This window comes from Mesoplodon mirus, assembly GCF_964341445.2.
Source record: "Mesoplodon mirus genome assembly, chromosome: 15".
Classification (NCBI taxonomy): Eukaryota; Metazoa; Chordata; class Mammalia; order Artiodactyla; family Ziphiidae; genus Mesoplodon; species Mesoplodon mirus.
The window spans coordinates 62,371,713-62,394,338 of record NC_138991.1 but is presented as its reverse complement, the minus strand read 5'-3'; the positions used below and the strand labels follow the sequence as shown (position 1 = coordinate 62,394,338).

The window sequence follows — 22,626 nt, the reverse complement described above, 5'->3', positions numbered from 1 at the left end:
CTAGAGTCATTAACCAGCGTGCTTTTTATATTGCTACCAACAAAGTAGTGAAAACAGGTGTGTGCTGGCCAGATCCTCTTAGCTTAAGGGGCGGAGCACTTAGGGGATTACTTGTGGCTCTCAACCTTAAGTCACACATCCAATTCTGTCCCCTTAAGGGCAGGCATTTGCTGGCCTCTCTACCTAAGATTAGTGGGGACATGGCCTGAGGAGGAAGAGATACACAAAACGGGCAGGCCTGGGCTTCCTGGTGGCCTTAGCGAACCCCTCCTGAGGGGATCCCCTTCTAAGGGCCCAGAGCTTTACTGGGAGAGCCAAGGGCACTGGGAGAGCAAAGCAGAGGGCAGGAAGGGGCCCAGTCTGTGTCAGATGCCTCTGTCAAGGGACAAGTGTGATTTATTTGAACAATGGGGTCAAAAGGGAGGGTGGGGCCTAACCCTTCTGCCCCCTCCCACCCAGGTTGGGACCTATTTAAGGAGGAGACCCACAGAGGGGGAACATCGCTGACACATGGGGATGAGGGGACGGGACCGTGGGTGCCCTGCCTCAGGGTAGCTGAGCCATCCCCAGGTCTCCCTTGATTCACAGGACTCTTTCTGAGGAAGCAGCATCCCTCCTCCCTGCTGGGTACAGCGCCTCCTCTCTCAGGCCCAGCTCGGCCTCCCATAAAGAAAAGCCACTTCTTGGGGGTACCTACCCCTTCTACCTCGGGGTACCCACTCCCTTGTTCCCTGAAAGCTGGGGAAGCCTCCAGGGGCCAGGAACAAATATTTTCTCATTAACCCTCACAGATACAACCTGCTATCAAATTCAGAAGGATGGGAAGTTTGGGTGCCTTTTATTATAAAGGAGCCCACATGTTGATATAACACTTCCCCCAACAACCTTCACATTTGTGACCACAGTCACCTCCCTTATTACTGTCAGCCAGGTTTCAGAGGTGAAGGTCTAGAGAAAGTCTTTGATTTGCCCAAGACACCAGGCAGCTAGAGGGCAAGTGGAACCCAGAACTGCCTGCTCCTTGTCCAGGCCTTCCATGCTACGCTGTGTTGAGGGGAGCATAGAGGAACCCCTTCCCGCTGGTACCTCGCCCCTCCCTGCATGCGCCCTCTCTGACTCCTGGATTGCAGGAACCAAGGCTTAATCCTCCCTCTGTTCCCAGAGCTGGGACCCTGCCTGACCCCCAGAAAGTGCTATGAAGAGGTCCATAGGGAGATTTGGGTACCATAGGAATTCCTGGTCCCTTAGTGGGAGACCTGGAGGTTACTCATTAAAATTTTCTTTCATTACCACTGAATACCTGTAAGTCCTGATTCCCTTGCTTGCATCTCTATCTCCCCCCCCCCACCCCCGACAACCTCTGGAAAAAAATCTTATGGCAGGAATTTGGTATAACCCAAGGGATTGACAGGCCTCTGAGCAGCAAGATATATGTGAGATACATTTGTACAATTATTCAGTGTGCCAGGCAATGCTTGAGCACTTTATGTATAAAACATGAACTTACTTGATCTTACTCAACTTGCTTACTTCTGTAAAACAAGTCTTACTCATCCCCATTTTACAGATGAGAGGACTGGAATTAGAGGCACTGAATGCCTTGCCCAACATCACACAGCTAGCAACTGGCTGAGGCCATTTAACTCCAGAGCTGCCGAGGAGATTGCCTGACCCTACAGAAGTGTTCTACCCTGCCCCCTAACCCATCCTACTCCCCCCACTCCCCGGTGCTACTCAGCGTGTGGTCCAGGGGCCTGGGAGCCTGGTAGAGATGCAGACTCTCAGGCCCCAGCCTAGAACCACTGAATCAGAATCTGCATTTGAACAATTCATTTGTTGCATATTACAGTTTGAGAAGCACAGTCTACATGAGCTCAGAAAACTGCCTCTGAACCAGTGGTTCTTGACACTGACTGTGTATTGGGATCACCTGGTTCTTGATCCCACTCCTCTCCCCCTCCTCAGAGGTTCTGATTGAATTAGTCTAGGGTGTAGCCCCAGCATCAGAACTTTACCCCCCACAAAAAAATTGGGGAGCAATTCTAACATGCAGCCAAAGCTGCAAACCTCTGCTCAGCCAAATTATCCTGACCCCAAGGTTTCTGCTCTTGGCCCCTCCCCACTCACGTGCCCACTGGAGGCTCCCAAATTGGATGGGTCAACAGGCCTTTGCATTTGACCTTGAAATAGCAGTGGTCAAGGATTCTCCTCTAGGGAATCCAGCCCTTTCCAACAGGCCCTGTCACCCTCTACTATTAATGTTGTTGATGATGATGGTGATGATGATGGTGGTGATAGTGATTTTGATGGTGTTGTTGCTGGTGGTGATACCGGGCTGAACAGACTGTGGGTCTGACTGCCTGTGGTATTTCTAATATTGTCAAATACCATCTGTCCTGGTTGGGGTGAGAGAGCTGCATCCATCTCTGAAGGGAGATAAGGACCCCAGACTTTGGATGTATACGTGACCTTCTCACTGTTGTGTATTTCCACGCCTGGGCCCTGGACAGCAAGTCAAGTGGGTACATGTGTGTATACACATTTACATCCATTACTCTTCCCTGGTTTTTATGACTTAGTGCCAAGCTGCCCTTGCCCTTCGTCTAAGCAATTTGGAGTGAAAAAAAAACCCAGGGTGATGGTTTCATGCCCTGTGACCTTCCTTCCCAGGCTAAAAATAACTTCTCTGACAGAAAGTCTCTCAATGGAACAAGCCATGCCATTGGGTCCCCAGAGTTCAATCCCCAGGAAGCAGCTGTGCCATTGGGCCCAATCTCTCCTCCAGGAGGCAGTCAGAGGCTTCAAGAGCCTCCAGTTAAACTCAGTTCAATTCTGTGAAATCAAACCCAGTGTCTTACCACCCACTCTGGCCTCCCTAGGGTCTTGCTGAAGCCCCCTAGCGGCCCTGGAGGAGGGGTGGGGGACGCAGAGGACCCAGGACATGCTGGCCAGTGTGAGAGCCTGGTAAGATGAACCTCAGTCTACCCCAGGACACGTAGTACTGCACCGTATGTGCTAATGTCAAGGCAGCCGCCCAGGCCCTGGACAGGGTACGTGAATAGCAAGTCCCCAGCTCAGCCTCGGCGATCATGGGAAGGCCCCTGAGCCTGACAGGCTGGTGCCCCAGGCAAAGCACGGCATACACTGGCTCTGCTTTCTCTCCTGATGCCCCTTCTGCCATCAGCCTTTCTCTGGGGGGTGGGGGGTCAACCATTCAGCTGCTCCCCCACCCTCCCACAGCCTTAGCGGAAACCTCAAGCTCAGTTCTTCTCTCCTCTCTCCACCACCAAACACTGGACTTTTTTTCCAGCTCCTAACTCTTCCCAAACACTTTTGTACAGACTCAGGTTACTGCGGAGTTGCCAAGGGACTTGGTGAGTCCACTGCAGAGGAGGAAGCTCTGGCTGGGGAGCTTTAAAGACTTGCCCAAGATCAGGGGTAGAGGTGGGACAGAGCCCAAGTTCATGGCCCTCAGTCTAGAGTTCCTTCTGCTCCCACATGGTTTGCAAACCATGTCCCATGAGATGCTAGGGTTCCATGGAAGGGCCTAGTGGGTGAGGGGAGATGAAGGAGCTGGGTGGGGTTCAGCCACCGCCTTGGTACTTCCTGCCCAGCAGCTCTCCTTGGGTCTGTCTGTCCCACTGCCTAAGTCAGGTGGGGGTGGGGTGGTTGACAACCACTCTCCTGCCTCCCCTGCCTTTTCCCTAAAAATTCCTCCTCTTGATCATTTTCTCCAGAAGCCCAAGAAGCCCCCCATCACAGCATCTTTTCACTTTGCTGATAAACATGCACCTGGCACAGAGCTAGATGACATCTGACCTTCACACAGAACTTCATACTTCCCCAAGTAACTTCATGTTCTTCATCCCCCCCAGCAGTCCTCTGAAGCAGGGAAAGCAAGGATTATTAACTTCTCTTGAAATGAGGAAGCAGACTCAGCAAAGTCAAGTGTTGGCTCAACAGGCCATCCAGGGCTGGGCTAGCACTCAGGCCAAGAAACAAAGCTGAGCTCTCTGGACCACAGCGAGTGGCATCCGAGCCCTGCAGGGCTTTCCCGGCACAGATGCACCATCTCCAGGGTTGGGTCAGTGTGAATCTGGGTGTTTCACAAGGTGATTCTAATGAACACCAAAGTTTGAGAATCCCTGCTCTGGGTCACCCTCAGTACCAAGTGTCAGGGAGTTTGTCTCGAGTTTGGAACTGGACCTCAGGAGAAGAGAGGTCAACACCCAAGATCTTTTGTTTGGTTGACCTGCTTTGGCCGACCTCTTCACGGACCAGAATGTAGACTCAGTTCCAACCTTCCAAGTCTCCTTAGCGCATGTTTCCAAGCATCTGTCGACGTGACTTCTCATCCGTTTGAACTGAAACCATTGAGTCCAAAGTCACACACAGGTAGAATACACCATTACTCATACATGATGATGCAGATGCGTCATCAGTAAAAAAAAAAAAAAAAAAGAATCCTGGTGGTACAATCACTTTCCACTTCTACCTCTGGACACATCTGTCCCTGGGAGTCAGGAATAGTGGTCTGGTCGTCCAGGGAGTCCCCCGTCTTTCACCAGGCTGTCCTCTGCCCAGACACTTGGACGTCTCACCTGCGGTGCCTGAGGTGCAGCGGAGGGCACTTCAGAATCAAAGTTCATGAGGCCAGAGCGGCAGCCCAACCCCTCCGTGTTCTAGATCCTGTCCCTGAGCACTCCTGGACTGAGCCAATGGCAGCGACCCCTCTGGCATCACATTCTTTCTTGGCCTTATTTATAGAGTAAATGTTCACTGCTCAGAGCCCCTTGTTTCTTCACCTCTTGGATGAGTCTTCAGATGGCTTTACAGACACTGATGCTGAAAAGGAACTTAGGAGGGAAGTGCCTACCCCCTTCTGGGACCCTGAGACCCTCTCCCTCACCGTTCTGTGGGCCCCTCTCTCCTCCCCCCAGACAAGGAGACCAGGCAGCCATTCGCAGAAGGTTCTTTGGCTTCCTGGCCAAGCTCCTAAAGTCAAGGCTAATCCCACCAAGACAGCTTGTCCCGGGCTGGACTCTAGCCCCAGAATAATTCACCCAGGGGATAGGACACAATGATGTGGCAGAAGTCAGTGGGAACCATGGGATGGGGGTCAAAAAGGACCTCCTCACAGACGAACTGGTTTAATTTCACTGATCAGGATCCTAAAACTCTGATAAGTGATTATCCCAAGACCACAGGGCTAGTTAGGCTAGTCAGCAGTGGGCTGGTTCTGGAACCCAGCTCTCCACCAGTTCCGGGTCTCTTGAGCTGTCCCAGCATCTGGCCACTCCCCCGCCCACCCCAAAATGAGAGGGGGTGAGTCAGCCTCAGACGGACAGCGGCTTCTCTGCCTACCCTCTTCTTCCTCCCTTTGAAAAGGATGTTCAAGACTTCAAGACAACTGTTTTTAACCCATAAAGTCCAGAGATTGACAGAATAACTCCATCCCCCTTCCCCACCCCTAATTCCTGGGAATTCTTGGTTTGGGAGGTACACAGAGAAGTCGCCCGGGATCCCACAGCCATGGTGTACACACATGCTCAGCACTGACGCCCGGAGGATCCATGAATATGGGTGAGTACTCACTTTCAAAAGGCAAGTACCTTTGGAAGAAGCAAAACATTAAGCCCTAAGCCCTGGGTGTGACTCGATCATTAAAGGGATGCTCAGCTTTCCCTGCCTGAAGTGAGCACAGATCCTTGCAGGAGTCGTTGGCAATACTTCCTCCATTCAGAGGGGCCGAGGTGGGTGGGAAGGAAAAGGAAGGAGGGAGGGATGCAAGTTGGATTCTGAGACAGGCTGAGGCAGGCGGGTGGTTTCCCCCACCTCCACCTCCTCACCCGAAGAAACAACTTCCCTGGGAGCTCGAGGACCACCTCTGGGAGGGCTGATGGTCTAACTTTGGGGTACCAGGCAGGGAGCAACCCACTGGGGGCTAAAGGAGTGTGGCTCCCCAAGGTCGCGGTCAGACAAACGCCTTGGGTTCAGGTCAGAGCCATCATGGGCTTGGCAGGTGTGGGGGAGCAATGACACAGACCCACCTCCTCCCCGAGCCAGGGAAGTGGCAGGAAGCTGGCTTGGTTCTCGAGCTCAGGAACCAGATCTGACACCTTCCTGGGCCAGGCCCACATCTCAGGGCTTCCCTTTGCCGCGAGACCCAGAGCCAGACTGGTCTCTCTGGACACCGTCAGAAGCCAGGAGAGCTGGGCTCTGCTCCTTGGAGCCTTCCTCACTGCCATGCAGGTTAGTATATGGGCTGCCCCTCACTCCCCACACCCAGCTCCATTCACCCATAAAACGCAGAGAATGATACCTGCTTTGCCAACGCCTTCGGAGTATTTTAAACATCAGACAATGTTTAAAAACATTCTACGGGGAATTTCCCAGTGGTCCAGTGGTTAGGACTCAGCACTTTCAGTGCCGGGACCTGGGTTCAATCCCTGGTCGGGGAACTAAGATTCTGCAAGTCACATGGCCAAAAAAAAAAAAAAAGCGTTCTACGAATGTCAGGTATGATAATAATAATTTCCTAGAAGAGCAAAGATGCCAGGCCAAAAACAGAATGAGCTTTGGACAGGAACCAAGCTGGCTCACCTGCACCCTACTCCCCTCAACCCCCTGTTTCTGGGGGTCAGTCAGTGGGCCAGGCGAGGTCTTTCTGCCCGGGGTCCTTCTCCCTTTCTTCCAGCTGGAAGCAGCTCAGACAAGGAGCTGTGGGCGCCTGGGGGTGGCCCGGCTCTCCATGGTTCCCGCTGGCCTGGGTCAGGACACAGACCTGAGCTACCAACACTCCCGGGCCCAGACCTCGGCCTCCTCGGCCCCAGGCTAACTCCTGCGGCCACTGACTCCCACTTCCAGGCAGCCCTGACTCACCCAGAAACTTCCGCGGCCACACTCGCCTCCCGCTCTGTCTTCTGCCTCCCGGGCCCCTCCCATCCAGCTATTAAAGTGAGGTGACCCTGCACTTCACCCCAATAAAAAGGCATATCAGGGGCCACATCTGTGTGAGAACAGGTGAGGGCCCTTCCCCGCTCTGGGAACAGGCAGCACGATGGGAGACAGGCCACTCGAGTTGCCCATGTGGCCTCACCACCGTCCTTAAGACCAGTGAGCGCAAGGAGCAAAACAGTCCGCCCTTCAGGAGCGACTCAGGCCTTGAGGACGCTGCTGTGGCCGTCCCAGAGACAAGGGAGAGCAGCTCCAGCTCCCCCTCAGCCGCACTTTGCTTGTCCAGCAATCAGAGCTAATGTTTCCACGGCTCGGAAGGGCCTCGCACACCGGCCTGCATTCCCCGACTACCGCAGCCCCTTCGCCTTGGCACCGCCAGCAGCTCTGCCCACCTCCACAGCTCTCCCCCAACGATGCCAGCTCAGGGGTGAGGCGTCATCCTTAGCAGATCTCACCCCCAGGAGCCCCCGCCACCAGGTCTTCTCAGAGGAGTTTAGGGAGGAAGGTCAAGCCAAGGGGAGAGGGTAGGGCAGCAGTAACACATGAATATTCCGCCCTGTGTGCCTGGCCCATGGACCCTTCCAGAAAAACTGCCACCCAGACGCCAAGATGCCGGATCTTTCCACCTTCTCTCACAAAGGGCTTCCCCAAATTTGAGACAGACGGGCTCCCCAAACCTCATCTTTTTTTTTTTTTTTTAAATTGTATTTATTTATTTATTTATTTGGCTGCGTTGGGTCTTCATTGCTGTGCGCAGGCTTTCTCTAGTTGTGGCGAGCGGGGGCTACTCTTCATTGTGGTGCACGGGTTTCTCATTGCAGTGGCTTCTCTTGTTGTGCAGCACGGGCTCTAGGCGCGCAGGCTCAGTAGTTGTGGCTCATGGGCTCTAGAGAGCAGGCTCAGTAGTTGTGGCGCACGGGCTTAGTTGCTCCGCGGCATGTGGGATCTTCCCAGACCAGGGCTCGAACCCGTGTCCCCTGCATTGGCAGGCAGATTCTTAACCACTGCGCCACCAGGGAAGTCCTCATCTTTTTTTTATGCTTTTTTTAAAATATAAATTTATTTATTTTATTTATTTTTGGCAGCATTGGGTCTCTGTTGCTGCGCGCGGGTTTTCTCTAGTTGCAGCGAGCAGGGGCTACTCTTCGTTGTGGTGCGCGAGCTTCTCGTTGCAGTGGCTTCTCTTGTTGTAAAGCTGCGTGAGACCAGCTCTTAGTTCTCTGAGTTCAGGACAGCAGAGGTCATAAGACAGGACCAGAGGAGTCTTCCAGCGTCTAGGTCACAGAGAAAGGGCAGAAGACCACCTCCCACATGCTGCTCCTTGAACAGTACAAACTTCCAAAGCCTCTGGAGCAAATCCATCCGTTACCCTCAGTTATGGCTCCAGAGCTTGGACACCACAGACAAAGACGCTAGAACACCCAGGCTGCTCTCTGGTGGAATGTCCTAGAGATCTCACATCTCCTCTGGAAGCAGACTGGTTTCCGGTTTGTATCCCCAAGACACCTGAACCCCAGACATGTGGGCCCCACTTTCCTGGGGAGCCCGGGCTCCATCCCTCCCGCAGGCCAGGCCTCTCAGCCCTCCAGGGGGGCTCCCTCTCGGGACATCCCATCCTGGGGAGGAATCATTAAAGCAGTTAAACCCGAGAGCAGCTTCCTTCTCGGGTGGGCTCAGCGTCACCGAGGCCCTGGGTTCTCCATCTGGTCTCTTCAAATACTGAAACCAGACAAGGCTCTCACCATGCATGAGCCTTCTCTTCCTCCAGCACCTGGTGGCCATGCAGACGGGCCATCTACTACTTAGTTCTTGTGGCTCCTCTGGAGAGAGGAAGGTTAAAGCCAAGGGCAGGATGGAGAGCGGGGCAAGAGCGAGTGGACATTCCGCACACGCTGTCCCCAGGGTGACCCTTCCTGGTCATTACCATGGGCCCCACACAGGCTGTGCCAGGCCGCACCTGAGGATGCAGCAGGCTGCCTGCCCAAAGGGCCTCCCACCCTTGCCAGATAGGAGTCCCAAATCCCTGCACTGAAGCCTGAGCCTGGTTTTGTATTCCTTTCCCAAATCTGCTACAACAAAGCACCACAACCTGGTGGCTTAAAGCAATAGAAATGTATTTTCTCCTGGTTCTGGGGCCAGAAGTCCAATATCAAGTGTCACAGGGTGCTGTTTCCCCCAAAGGCTCTAGGGGAGGTGCCTTCCTGTCTCCTCCAGCTCCGGTGGCTCCCAGCAACCCTTGGCTTGTTAACGGGTGTCTCCAGTCTCTGCCTCCGTCACATGTGGCCTTCTCCCTGTGCCTCTATTCTGTGTCTCTTCTCCTTTTCCTCTAAGGACACCAGTCAGACTAACTACATCTGCAACAACCCTATTTCCAAAACAGGTCTCAGCATATCTTCTCGGGAGACACAATCCAACCTGTAACAGGTCTGCTGACGGCCACATCACCACATGCCTGGGTCGCCCTCTGCTTCCTGCGGATCCAGCCGCACCCGGTCCCTCAAACCAGCTATGTCCCACCTCCCCACGACACCTCCTGGGCCTCACTACCCCAGGCTACACGGGTCCCCCTGACCTCAGCTGACTCAGTGTCCACGACTATCCACACTGAGCCAGGCGATGCAGCCCCTGCCCTGTGTGGCTGTGACCTGTGTGTGCTGGCGGGGCAGAGGAGGGTGTCCTTCCTTCCCTTCTAGGTTGTCACCCCCTCCAGGGCAGGAGGTAGGCCCATTATCTCTTTACACCCCACAGAAGAGCCTGAGAAAGCTCTGAGCACCAAGACTCACACAATAGACGCCTGCGGCATTCTTTAAGAAATCATGCTCAGGACTTCCCTGGTGGCGTAGTGGAGCCTCCCTGCAGGAGGCTGTAGCAGGCTTGCCCCTGGCTCCCCATCCCAGGCAACGGCCCATCTCCAAGGCCACAGGCAGCCAGCAGGGCTGATGCCCATGAGCTCCAAGAACATCGTGGGTCTGGGGTCTAACTGGCCTTGCTACCCTTCCAGGGGATATTTCTGGAAGGAGAGCACAAAAGGGTGGGAAGTCCTTACCCCTGGGATGGAACCCCAGTGGCCAGGCAGAGCTGCAGGTTCGGGGGGAAGCCCTGGAAACTCTGTGACTCTGGGGAGGAAGAAGAAAAGAGAAGGACAGAGTCAGGACCCGAATTTGCTCCCCTAATCAGCAGGTGGGCCTCGAACAAGTATTTTAGCTTTCTGTCCCTGTTTCATCAGTAATAAGACAGAAGAGAAAAATATGCAGCCTCCCCACCTCCAGATTCGTTCTGCCTTCATTCCACTGCTACTGATGGAGCACCTATTGCGTGTCAGAGGGTGGGAGGCTTAAATGACATGTGATGGAATTCTGAAAGCTGGATACTACTAGAAAAGTATACAGAACTTCTACTGGTAGGATAAACTCTCACCAAAACACATCTCCACACAAGAACATATATGCCGATGTTCACGGCAGTATTATTCACAATAACCAAAAAGTGGAAACAACCCAAATGTTCATCAATGGATGAATGGATAAACAAAATGTGGTCCATCCATACAGTGGAATATTATCAGCCATAAAAAGAAATGAAGGGGCTTCCCTGGTGGCGCAGTGGTTGAGAGTCCGCCTGCCGATGCAGGGGACACGGGTTCGTGCCCCAGTCCGGGAGGATCCCACATGCCGCGGAGCGGCTGGGCCCGTGAGCCATGGCTACTGAGACTGTGCGTCCGGAGCCTGTGCTCCGCAACGGGAGAGGCCACAACAGCGAGAGGCTCACGTACCGCAAAAAAAAAAAAAAAGAAAAAAGAAAGAAATGAAGCACTGACACAGGCTACATGGTGGATGAAGCTTGAAGACATGATGCTCAGTGGATGAAGCCAGACACAAAACACCATATATTATATGATTCCATTTACATGAAATGTCCAGAACAGGGAAACCCACAGAGGCAGAAAGCAGATCAGTGGCAGCCAGGGGATGGGAGGCTGGGCAGGGGAGAACAGGGCAGGGGGTGGGGTGACTGCTGATGGACACGGGGGTTTCTCTTTGAGGTGAAGAAAAATATTCTAAAATTGACTGCTGATAGTTACACATTTCTGTGAATATACTAAAAACTATTGAATTGTACACTTTAAATGGGCAAATTGTAGAGTATATTAATTATATCTCAATAAAGTTGTTCCAAAAATAGGGCTTCCCTGGTGGCACAGTGGTTAAGAATCCACCTGCAAATGCAGGGGACACGGGTTCAAGCCCTGGTCCAGGAAGACCCCACATGCCGCGGAGCAACTAAACCTGTGTGCCACAACTACTGTGCCTCGCTTTAAAGCCCGCGAGCCACAACTACTGAGCCCATGTGCTGCATATACTGAAGCCCTCACTCTCTAGAGTCCGTGCTCCGCAACAAGAGAGGCCACCGCAATAAGTCCATGCACCGAAACGAAGAGTAGCCCCCGCTCACTGCAACTAGAGAAAGCCCACGCGCAGCAATGAAGACCCAACACAGCCAAAAATAATAAATTAATAAAAATAAATAAATAAATAAATAAATAAAAGAGAAAACATTAGGACATCCCTGGAGGTCCAGTGGTTAAGATGTGGCACTTTCACTGTAGGAAACTAAGATCCCAGGGCTCAGCCAAAAGAAAAAAAGCACATAAAGTATCTACAGTTCTTTTCTTTCTCCAAAACCTTAGTTGAACCTGTTGTCTACCTTCAAAATCTATCCTCAATTTAACTGTTTCTCCCCCACCCCACCCCCCGCCCCCACCAGTCCTGGTCCCAGGTGCTGTTGTCTCTCACCTGGACTGTGGAACAGCCCCTTCCTGAGCCCCTTGCCCCCCTCTGCACACACCCTCCAACGCTGCCCACCCCCACCAGTCTCTGTCTCTTTGCTTTGCTCTTCCGGGGAGCATCAGGCCCCCCTTCCTCCCTGTGCTGTGCTTTCTGCTGGGAATGCTCCCCACATAACTGCCTAGCTCTCTCCCCTCCTCCCCTGAGTCTTGGCTTCTGGTCACCTTCTCTGCCAGGCCTCCCAGCCACCCTGGTGAGGCTACCTCCCAACGCACCTTCCCCTCTTTCCATCCTAGTCTCTTTGTCAGCTGCACCTATAAATGTCTAATGAACTAGATAACTTACTTATCTGGTTTCCTGTCTATCAGAGATTTTTGTATCCCAGCATCTGAACAGCCATTGGATGGATGGATGGATGGTGGCAAAACATGAGGCCTTCCTTTAACTCAGAAAGTTCAAAGCTCCAGAAGACAGGAGATTCAGGACCAGGATTCAGAACCAGAAAAGTACCCATGGGCGGGGTCACTTTACCTGCCCAGTCCTATTATTTTGTGATCAAAGGGTCCTAGGAGTATCTGCCTTACCAGCTCAGAAGGTTGCTGTGATAACCACGATCTGGATTCCTAAATATAAAGATCCTCCCCTTAAAGAAATAGCAGCTAATTGGAGGGGCGGCGGGCAGGCAGGAAGAGAGAACTCGCTTCCTGGTGGCAGAGTTTCAGTGCCAGGCAGGGATGTGGACCCCGGGGGCTCATCGTAGGAGCTCCTGGGGTGGGGGGGGTAGGGCATTTTGGGTGCAAACTGGATTCACTGGTGAGCATTTCTGGAAAGACAAGGGGCCCCTGGAGACCTGCCCCCACCCCTGCGCTCCTCCAGAGCCAGGACAAACCACAGAGAGTGCCACAGAGCCACAGTCACCAGCTCCCAGAGCTTGACGACACCCCAGTCTCTGGGTTGGGGACCCCTAACTCCGCTGTGAGGAGACCCAGACACCTTCCAGCTAGGGGCTCCTGCCGGCAAGGAGAGCGTAGGAAGGCAGAAGCCGAGAGGTGGACCCTTTGTGGATGGCGGCAGAGGGTCAACAGGAAGTTCTTTCTCCAAGTGGCGTCTGCAGAGTAGTAGGAGGGGCCTGCATCCTGCTCCTCCCCTGCCGAGCACGTAGGAGACAGTGTGGGGCTGGGTGCTGGCGCTCACTCCCCAGGAGAGTTTCTGGGTTCTCAGCTCACCACCCTCCCCATCACACGACCAGCCAGAAACCAGACCCCCTGCCCTCAGCACATGCTTATTCCTGGAAAATTCTCCCCAGTGTCCTCCCCAGCACCACCGCTAGGCTAGGTGCTGCTCCTGGAATCCCCTGCCCCTGGCCAGCTGTCCATCCATTCATTCAACACACTTGTCCAGGGAGTGTCAGCAGAGCTCCAGATTAGCCCCTGGTGCAATCGCATAGGCAGTGGGGCCCGAGAGAGGACCAAGGAAACAGGTGCGACCACCTGGGAGAGAGACGAGAACAATCTGTTCATAGCCAGCAACTGCTCAGCAGCCTGGGTCCAGGGCTAAGGAACCGTAGTGGTTGAAGAGCGTCCCATCTGGAACCTCAGGATGTGATATGATTTGGAAATAGGGTCTGTGCGGAGGTAATTAGTCAGGATGAGGTCATACTGGATTAGGGTGGGCGCTGAATCCAATGACTGGTGCTCTTATAAGAGGAGGAGACGGCTTCCCTGGTGGCACAGTGGTTAACAATCCACCTGCCAATGCAGGGGACACGGGTTTGAGCCCTGGTCTGGGAAGATCCCACATGCTGCGAAGCAACTGAGCCCATGTGCCACAACTACTGAAGCCTGCGCTCCTAGAGCCCGTGCTTCGCAACAAGAGAAGCCACCGCAACGAGAAGCCCGCGCACCTCAACGAAGAGTAGCCCCCGCTCGCTGCAACTAGAGAAAGCCAGTGTGCAACAACAAAGACCCAACGCAGCCAAAAATAAATAAATAAATTAATATATATATATATATATATATATATATATATATTAAAAAAAAAAAAAAAGAGGAGGAGACACACAGAGAAGAGGCCATGTGAGGACAGAGGCACAGATTGGAGAGATGCACCCACCAGCCAAGGAAGGCCTAGGCCTGAGGACCCACCAGAAGCTGGCAGGAAGGATCCTCCCCAGGAGCCTCCAGAGGGAGCACGGCCCTGCCCACACCTTGATTTCAGTCTTCTGGCCTCCAGACTGGGAGAGAATACATCTCTGTTGTTTGAAGCCACCCAGTTTGGAGTCATTTGTTATGGCAGCCCCAGGAAAATAATATAGGAACCAACACCTAACTCAGCCCTACAAGAGCTTCCCGGCCCCTCTCTTGCTAACTTGGTCATGCTCACCAGCCCCAGGGCCCCAGCCCCGTCCCCTGCTCCCCCTCCCCCGGCAAGGTCTGACTACTTATTTTTAGCCCCTGATTACATCTGCCTTATATGGTTCCCTACTCCTATCATGAGCGGGGACAGCCTCCCCTCCTGGTTTGTAAGCTTTCTGAGGACAGAGAATCCCGAGGATATTAACAGTGCTGAGAAGGGGCAGATGTGTTGATGGATTCCCCGAGTTGTCCAAGTTTCATGATATTTGAGGAAACCAGAGGCAGATGTCAATCTACAGGAATACTGTCCGCAGCGAGACCCTGTACTCATTGTCACAGTCCTTTTAACCTTAAAAAGCGTCTGAGATCGAAAAACATCCTAAGCATCCAATAACCATCTTATTTTAGTCATATAACAACCCCATGCTGTAAATAGGGCAAGTATTATTATCCTGTTTTATGGGCAAGGAAACAGGTGCAGAGATGGTAAGGGGCTTGGTGGCGAATTGTGACAATGCCAGGGCTTGCTCTGTCCTCAAGTCCCAGAGTGCATGCCACCCCCACCCCAGGCACACGTGTGGGCAGCCTCGGGGAAGGGGGGTCTGGATGGAGAGGCCACTGGCCTTAACTATCCACTCAAAAACAAAACTGAGGCAGGAAAAGACAGGAGAAGGAGGTGGATTTGCCACAGGACTTCTGTTCCTGTCACAGCTGGGACCCAGGCTCTTTCTGCTGGGAGCCTGAGGCCAGGATGGGCTCCCCCAGGCCACGGCGAGGGCTGTGACCCCTCACCAGTTTGTCCAGACCCCTTCCCAGGTTCCAGGGAGATTCCTGGTGTCTTCACCTCCTGGGATGAGCTAGAGAAATAAGCGATCTTCTATTACCTGATCCTTGGAACAAAGGGCAGAAGGAAATTCAGGAAAAGCCAAGTAACCAGCAGTGGCTGAAAGCCTCTCTGGTGAGTGCACGTGTACAGGGCAGGCAGCTATGGAATCAGATGCACTTCAGAGACCTAGCCGCAGTTTTGGCAGCGACCCGGTGGGGGAGGGAGGGTTTGCTCCCAAACCCCAGGGCTCTCCCCTGGCCTGGTTGTGGGCTGATCTCCCAGTGCAACCCAATTCCTGCGGGCCCAGAACTCCAGGCCAGACTTTGCCTGCACCTGTTTGAGCTCAAAATACAGTCCCCACTCTAGAAGTATCCAAAAATATCTGAGAGGGAGGGGAAGGGGAGGGGCTCACTGGAAGGGGAGCAGGCTAGAGTATGCTGAGGGCTAGGGAGACAGCCACTTGGCTTGGCATTCAAGGCCCTTCCAAATGGGCTCCAACCCATCAGGGTGGTCTGATCTCCCCAAACAGGAGCCCCACAATCTAGCCAGAGCCAGTGTCAGCCTGTTCCTGCCAGCGCAATGCTCCGAGCTCCCCCACTCCTGGCTTTGATCACATCTTCAGATACTCCACTGTCTCTGCCTCCTCATTCATCAGACATTGTCAAGTGCCTCCAGTGAGCCCAGTGCTGTGCTAAGTGTTGGTAATGGAGTGGTGAGCAAATTAAACAAATGCACAGCCCTGTCCTCTTGCAGCTCACAGTCCAGCAATGGTCCCCTTCCTCCCAGTGTAGCCGAAACCCTGCCCCTCCATGAGGCCAACCTTCCAGCCCTCCTCTGAACTCCAACCAGAGCTGCCGGGGGTGTTAGTTACATTTTTTTTCAGTGCAGTGTCATCTCCCTAAATAGAATGTGGCTCCTGGGGGCAGGGCCATAGCCCATTCCTGCCTGCACAGCATGGCCAGCTGGGACCTCACAATGGGCACAGCCTGGCCTTGGGGCTGGAGAGCTGGGCCTTTCAGAGAAGGGCCCCCATCCGCCTCATCTTTCCGGCCTCTCCCATCAAGTGCCCACCTTTTGTGATTAACCAGCCCCACCCTTCCTCCCCTCTGTTCCTGCTGCGTCCAAATCCACATTGCACCCTCATGCCTCTTGCTGATCACGTACTGCCTGTCACCCCAAATCACAAGTCCATCCTGGTTCCCGACCCAGGGTGGGCTCCCCAGGGATGGCCACATCACCCACTTCTTCAGGACCCTCTGCTTCTGAGGAGCCCTCCTCTCCCCAGGACTGGCCACACAGCCTGTGCTCATTCTGTGCCCTTGAGCACTCTCTCTGAGTTGACAGAGGGCTAGCGGTCAAGTGCTCTCCAGGTTGCAAAAGACAAGGACCCCTGGGGGAGGGCCCACCCAAGGGCCAGAGGAGAAAAGCCTCTTCTGATCACTTAACAGCCTTGCAATGAACCTGGGGAGCCTGCCCCAGCTGGGCCAACCTCCCACCCGAAATCCTTCTGGGTCCCAGACTGAGAGCTGGACAGAGCAACAGCGGCTGTGCCTTCCTGTGGTCCTGATGACACAGTCCCAGGAAAGACAGGCTCCTGGGATGGGGCCAGGCAGCGGCTGCCAGCCAGCCAGCCCCATGGTCTCCTGGTCTTCAGAAGCAGACCTCTGGGCACACCCACAACCAGGCTCCCCTCCACACCAGCCCAGCCGGGGAAGAGCTGGAGGGTAGAGAGGTAGCTACTGTAGGCCCTGCCTGGGGCTGTGAACAGCTGACCTAACAGCTCAGGCATTTTAAAAGCAGATTCCCCGCCCAAGCCCCTCACGCTGAGGATGGGCAGCTCAGGACAGGCTGATCTGGAGCTCTCTGAGAGGGAGGACAAGGAAGCGAAAAATGCAGGCTTGTCCCCGGGGCAGAGGGGTACCTGGGACCTTGACTCTGAACAAATCCTCCTTTGGGGCTAGAGAGGGATGAGGCTGAAACCAAATGGAACAGGATGTCCCTGAACCCAGAGAAAGACACAGCACAGGTGACACAGACCAGGAAATGGATGTCTCCAGAAACTCACCTAAAACTGACCCATCCCATTTGCCGAATTACGCTACCCGCTTCGCCTCCAGCTGAGGTCACAAAGGCTGAGGGTGAGCAGAGAGGATGGGGCCTCCTGAGGACTGAGCAAGTTCTGCAGCTGTGGCCACCGTGGCTCCAGTCCACTCCCTGCCTCCCTCCTTCAGGGTCCAGTAGAGAAAGCCCCGCTCTACAGCTCACCCCTTGGCACTCAGAATCGATGGACTATCTATTGCCTCAATGCTGTGATTAGGGGCTTTGGGTAAGACCTTGCCCACCAGAGCAATGAGAAATTCCATGTTAGAGATGCATTCCTTAAGGTAAAATCTTCTGACTCTTTTGAAACAAGTGGTTTGGGAAAGTGACAGTCTAAGTGTTGAGCCATTGGCCCTTGTTGGAACAAGTTTCAGGGCATGTCTTATGGGGGGACAGAGCAGCGCCAGTGTTGGGGAAGAGAAGGGAACCACCAAGAGGGAGATAAGGAACCCGACAGGGCAGAGGTAGGAGTCTGAAGCCAGACTTCTAGCTCCCGAGTCCAGATGGCCCCTGAGAAGGCAGGTGAGGCAGGTGAGTGGTCTTAGAGGGGCCTGGCCTCCCAGAGTAGATCGTGGGTCCCCTCAGCCCAAAATGAGTCCCGCCGATGGGCCAGGGAGCCACAGAGGGAGGCCTTGCAGCCACCAGGAAAACACCCTGGAGGAAACCTGAGCCCAGCTGCCTCTGGGCTGCGTGCCCCCCAGCGGCTTCCACTGAGGTAATCTAACCGGAGTCTGAACACAGCGCTTTCGGGTGCAGGCCCAGTGCACATCTGCGGAATGAACACCTCGGGTGTGGAGCCTGGGGTCGGATTTTGGGGCTGGTAAACCAACAGCAAGAGACCAACATCCACTGTGACTAAAATGCTGATTCACTGGCCGTCTCCTGGCCTCATCTCGGACGGGACTGGAGACCAGGCTCTGGTCTGGGCCCTGCTGTGCGAGTCCACACATCTTGGGACAACCAGCCTCCCTTTCCACCCCACAGGGCTCTTGGGCAGATCAGCTGGTTCCTTCCCCTCCATGGCCCTCCCCGCTCCATAGCAATCCCCAGTATAGACCAGGATCCCCACTTCCTAGTGCAGCTCCCTGACGTGTACTAGGGCTGCTGAGTGGACCTCGAGTGTATGGTGTCCCTCTGAGGTCTCCACGACATGTCCCCTCAGACCCACCTAGGACCTGCGCATCCCACTCAAGCTCTGACGTCCAGGCCACTCCGTCCACTGTGTTCATCAGCCTTTCCTGCTCTTCTGCACCCTCCCATCAGCCCCTAAACACACAGCTTCCTCTGGCAAACCCACCCACCGCCACCTCCTCTTAGGGTCATTTATCCTTCACAGACTTAATGTTAAAAGTCTCACTGGGTGAATGTGTTGCCTCCCTGTCCTCACTGAATAACATGAGCCGTTCGTTGACAGTTCTCGGTTTCCTGGTGTCCAAGCTAACGCCTCACCTTCCACGGCTTCTCTGTGAGACTCACTGCCTCTCCAGGAAGCATCCTTCCACTCCGCTGTCAGGTCACACCTCTGCCTGGATCTCATCCCATCTTCCTGAAATCCATTTATCTTCTTCCTCTTCCCACTCCCCAGGGACTGGTCCTTGAATCTCTTTCTCTGCAAGAGCTTCCCTGGCAATCTCACAGCCTCGCCCTCATCTTTTTTTTTTTTTTTTTTTTTTTTTTTTGCGGTACGCGGGCCTCTCACTGCTGTGGCCTCTCCCGTTGTGGAGCACAGGCTCCGGACGCGCAGGCTCAGCGGCCATGGCTCACGGGCCCACCCGCTCCGCGGCATGTGGGATCTTCCCAGACCGGGGCACGAACCCGTGTCCCCTGCATCGGCAGGCGGACTCTCAACCACTGCGCCACCAGGGAAGCCCCTAGCCCTCATCTTTACTCAAACAAATCTCATCTCTGGATCCCCAGACCTGACTTTCCTCCTAAGCTAACTATCTCCATCCAGATGTCCCCCAGAACCCAAAATTCATAAGGATCCCAGATGAACTTTTAAAATTGGTTCTTTTATGATCCTGGTCTTTTTTTTTTTTCTGGCAAGGTCATGCCAGCCGTGACCTACACTATCCTCGAGCAATATTTAAATGTAAGGGGTTGTGAGTCCAGCTTTAGATTGGATTTGGAGTAGGGGAGGGGCATCCCACAGCGGCAGACCCCACCCGTTTCTCCTCCCCCAGCCACCACCCTTGCTCCAGGCCAGAAGGCATCATATCTATGCCCTGTACTGGCCCCTCAGACCAGGTCGAAGGAGGAGCAGCCATCTTTCTCCTGTGTCCATAGGGATTAGGCTCCTTCCCAGCCCACCACACCTAAGCGAGCACCAAAGGGCCAGGTGGATGCAACCGGCCTCGTCGGGACCTCCTTCTGGTCCAGCATTCCAGCTCTGGCCCTTGAACTAGCTGTCTGAGCTTCACTGTCACACCCAGATGGGAGGCAAAGCCAGCATTTCCCAAACTGTGGTTCCACAGGCCACCAGGCAAGGTGCCCACATCTGAGGGCTGCATCCATTGAGCAAATCCAGACTAGTTGCCTCACACGGTGGACCACGTGCTCCCTATGGCTCGTCCAGCTGCACTGAGCCAGGAGTTGGGGACCTTGCTGGGGACACAACTTGCAGGAGGGCTGGAGAGGCTTCTGGGGTCTGCTATCTCCCCAGGACCCCTGAGCACATGACCTTCTCTCAGAGCCCTCCCCATGGTGGATCGTAGTATCTGGGCTGCGTGCTGAGGGTATATGAAAACCGCCCCCTACCGGGTGGGTGAGGAAGGGTCATGAAGGAGTTCCTGAGAGACCCCCATCGCTCATGGAGGGCCCGGGGAGCCCCAGTGTGAACCAACCTCTCACCATTGGATGTCAGGGTGGGACCAGGGCAGGTGGGCAAGTCTGCAAACCAGGGCTGGGCTGGAGGAAACAGGTGAGCAGACTCAGAACACCTGCCATCCCCCCATCTCTGCCTCAAGCAGGTAATGGGAAGCAAGGATGTCCCAAATTCGGCCTAACAAACGCCAGCAGCTTAAGCCCAAAGCAATGTTTTCTCAGCCCTTCTCCCATCCCACCCCACATGCTCTCTGAGGAGTCCAAGTTCAAAGGCATCAGTCTTGCCCTGTATCCCGAGGGAAGCTAGCCTCCAGTGGCCTCACGCCCACAGGCAGAGGGACTGGGGCGTCCAAGGAGGCGTGTCAGAGAGAGAGCAGCTGAGGGAGGACAGAAACTCCCAGGTGGGCTAAGCCTAGCCCTGGCTGGGTGCGCCTGCCACTCAATTGCTGTCTGACCTTGAACATGGCTCTCTTTCCTCTGGCTTTCGCTCCCTTACCTGGACAAGGAGCAGACTGAGTAAACCCTCTTGGGGCTGTTCTCCTCTGTCCTTGAGCAGGCTTGTCCCCAAGCCAGGTCCCTGAGACAAAGAGGAGGACCCCGAGACAAAGGACTGGGGTGGATCAGGGTTCAGGGGGGAGGCTGTGGAGCCCATCACCCCAGATCAGAGGGCCACGGGAGCAACATGGCCACAAAAGAAGGAAGGGCAGCTCTGTATGGTCCCCCCAGGAAGCAGGAAGGGGAGTTAGAGAGAAGTCTGCCTGCCACCAGTGAGAGGCGAGTGACACGGGAATGGAAATGAGGATTCAGCAGTGGGGTGGGAAGTTCAGGACCAAAGCTGCTGCCTGTGGGCACGGTGACATTTACCGGGTGGCATATTTTAGGGGAAAGTCAACCAGTAGGAAGGACTGTCATTATGGGGGTGGGGGGAAGCCACTCTTATGGCTGAAATCTCCCCCAGGTATCGCAGGAGGAAGCAGTCTTTGGGGTGTGCAATATGCAACTGGAGGGGTGAGAAAGCCCACCGCCGGGAAGAACTCACAGCCCGAGTCCTGAGCTGGGGTGAGGAGGGCGGGAACCTCGCACACTGGTGGACAACCCTTTCCCGGAAGCCAGGTCAGGGTCACACCGCAAAGTTTGGGAAGGAAAGGGCCTGCAAAGAGAGGATTTTTGCACAAAGCACCCACCCGCCTCCTTTCCCAACAACAAGATCCCCCAATGAGGCCTGTGGAACATTCCAGATATCCAGTTCCCTTCGTGGAAGGAAAGATAAAGGATGTCCCTAAAAGGCTAAAAGTTCCTGGGGCAGCGGCGTGGAAGCAGAGCGAGGTGGCAGCTGGGGCCGGGCGGAGCTGGGGAGAGGGTGGCAGTGGATCCCGGGCTCAGGATCAAATGACACGGCTGTTTCCATACTTAGCCGCCTGACAGCCGCTTGGAATCCTTGCCACCCCAGCCACTGCAGCCCCACGGAGCCCAAATTAACTCAAGGGCAGACAAGGGCAGGGCCCAGCGGCACATGCGAGGCCAGAGCCCCCCACCTTGGTCTCTAAACCCCAAGGAATGGCTGCTTCTCCTGCCTGCCGCGGGCTCTCCTGCCTGGGTCTGGGACCTCAAGAAACAGAAGCTCCCAGGCCCCACGATCCCCAGTGCAGATGAAGCCAGCCGTCGTGAAAAGGCAAAGCAGGAGTTCCGGGATCCTGGGGGGTCCCCAGAGCACCCCTGGAGCATTCCTGAGAGGAACTCAGCCCCAGGAGTATTGGGAACAGAGGTGGCAAAATGCTCGGGTACCCCTTCCACGCCTATAAATAACCCCCATGCCGTAACCAGAGCCACCGCCTCTGCCACACAAAGTGCTGAGATGTCAAAGGAAAACCACGGCACGCAGGCCCCAGCCCCCTTCCGATGAAGCCCCCAGCCTAGCCCAGCTTCACTCGAGTGGGTCCCATTCCTCCTCTGAACTGTGTCCAATTTGGTTTCCAGCCTGATCCCCAACTTTTATCTCCAATCCCGTCCCAAACTGACCCCCACTCTGTCCCATTGTTTCCAAGCCGTGCCCCCCCTACCCTGCCCTCACTCATGCAAAGCCAGGCCCCTGCGATCTCCACCAGGTGGGAGGGTCAACTCAACGACCTCCAGGGGCCCCTCCACCTCCAAAATCGGGGTCTTCTGTCCATCTAGGAGGCTCTAGTCTTGACTTTTGGGGTTCTCTTCCGCAACATCTACTGGCCAGCCCTTGTCTCTGGCCCTGGTCCCCTGCTCCAAGCCTTGCACCTGCCTGCACCTCTCGGGTCACGGCTTCCGCTCCCTCTGGCCTCCCCACGAGCCCCAAGTGCTCTCAGGTCTCTGCACCCTGTGCCTTCTCGGTGAGACCGGCTGGGAGAAAAGGTCTGCCATCAGCTCCAGGAATCACGGAGGCCTCATCCTCCATCTCCCGCCCGAGCCTCCCACCCCATGGTAAATATAAAACCTCGGGGGCTCGCGGGGGTCGCAGTCTGGCCTGGCCGACAGGGCAGGGGTCATACCTGCTTGTCCTGGGAGCAGGAGCGAGGCCACGAAGCAGCAGAGCAGGACCAGCGCCTTCATCGTGACTGCCAAGAGAGCCCAGCTGCTCCTCGCCTCTATTTATAGGGTGGGTGGCAGCGCGGGGCGGGGGAGAAGGGTCACACAGTCACTAGGGCAGCTGGACGGACATGATGGGCAAGCAGCTCAGACCCCAGAGGCTGCAAGGAGGCTGCTCAGACCCCAAAGGCTGCCCCTGCGGCGCCAGCTGCCGACCCCGGAAGGC

At 54.9% G+C, this 22,626-nt stretch overlaps 1 protein-coding gene across 1 annotated transcript in view; it reads right to left on the bottom strand.

The window, feature by feature from the left end:
• The window catches only part of SRL (sarcalumenin), a gene marked incomplete at both ends in the record, with an annotated part of 33,475 nt that extends 11,051 nt beyond the window's left edge, over window positions 1-22,424 (bottom strand). The window contains one exon of the mRNA XM_082643825.1: window positions 22,364-22,424. Within this exon, the coding sequence (XP_082499951.1) occupies window positions 22,364-22,424 (61 nt within the window). The remainder of the gene's footprint in view (window positions 1-22,363) is intronic.
• Window positions 22,425-22,626: the final 202 nt, after the last annotated feature.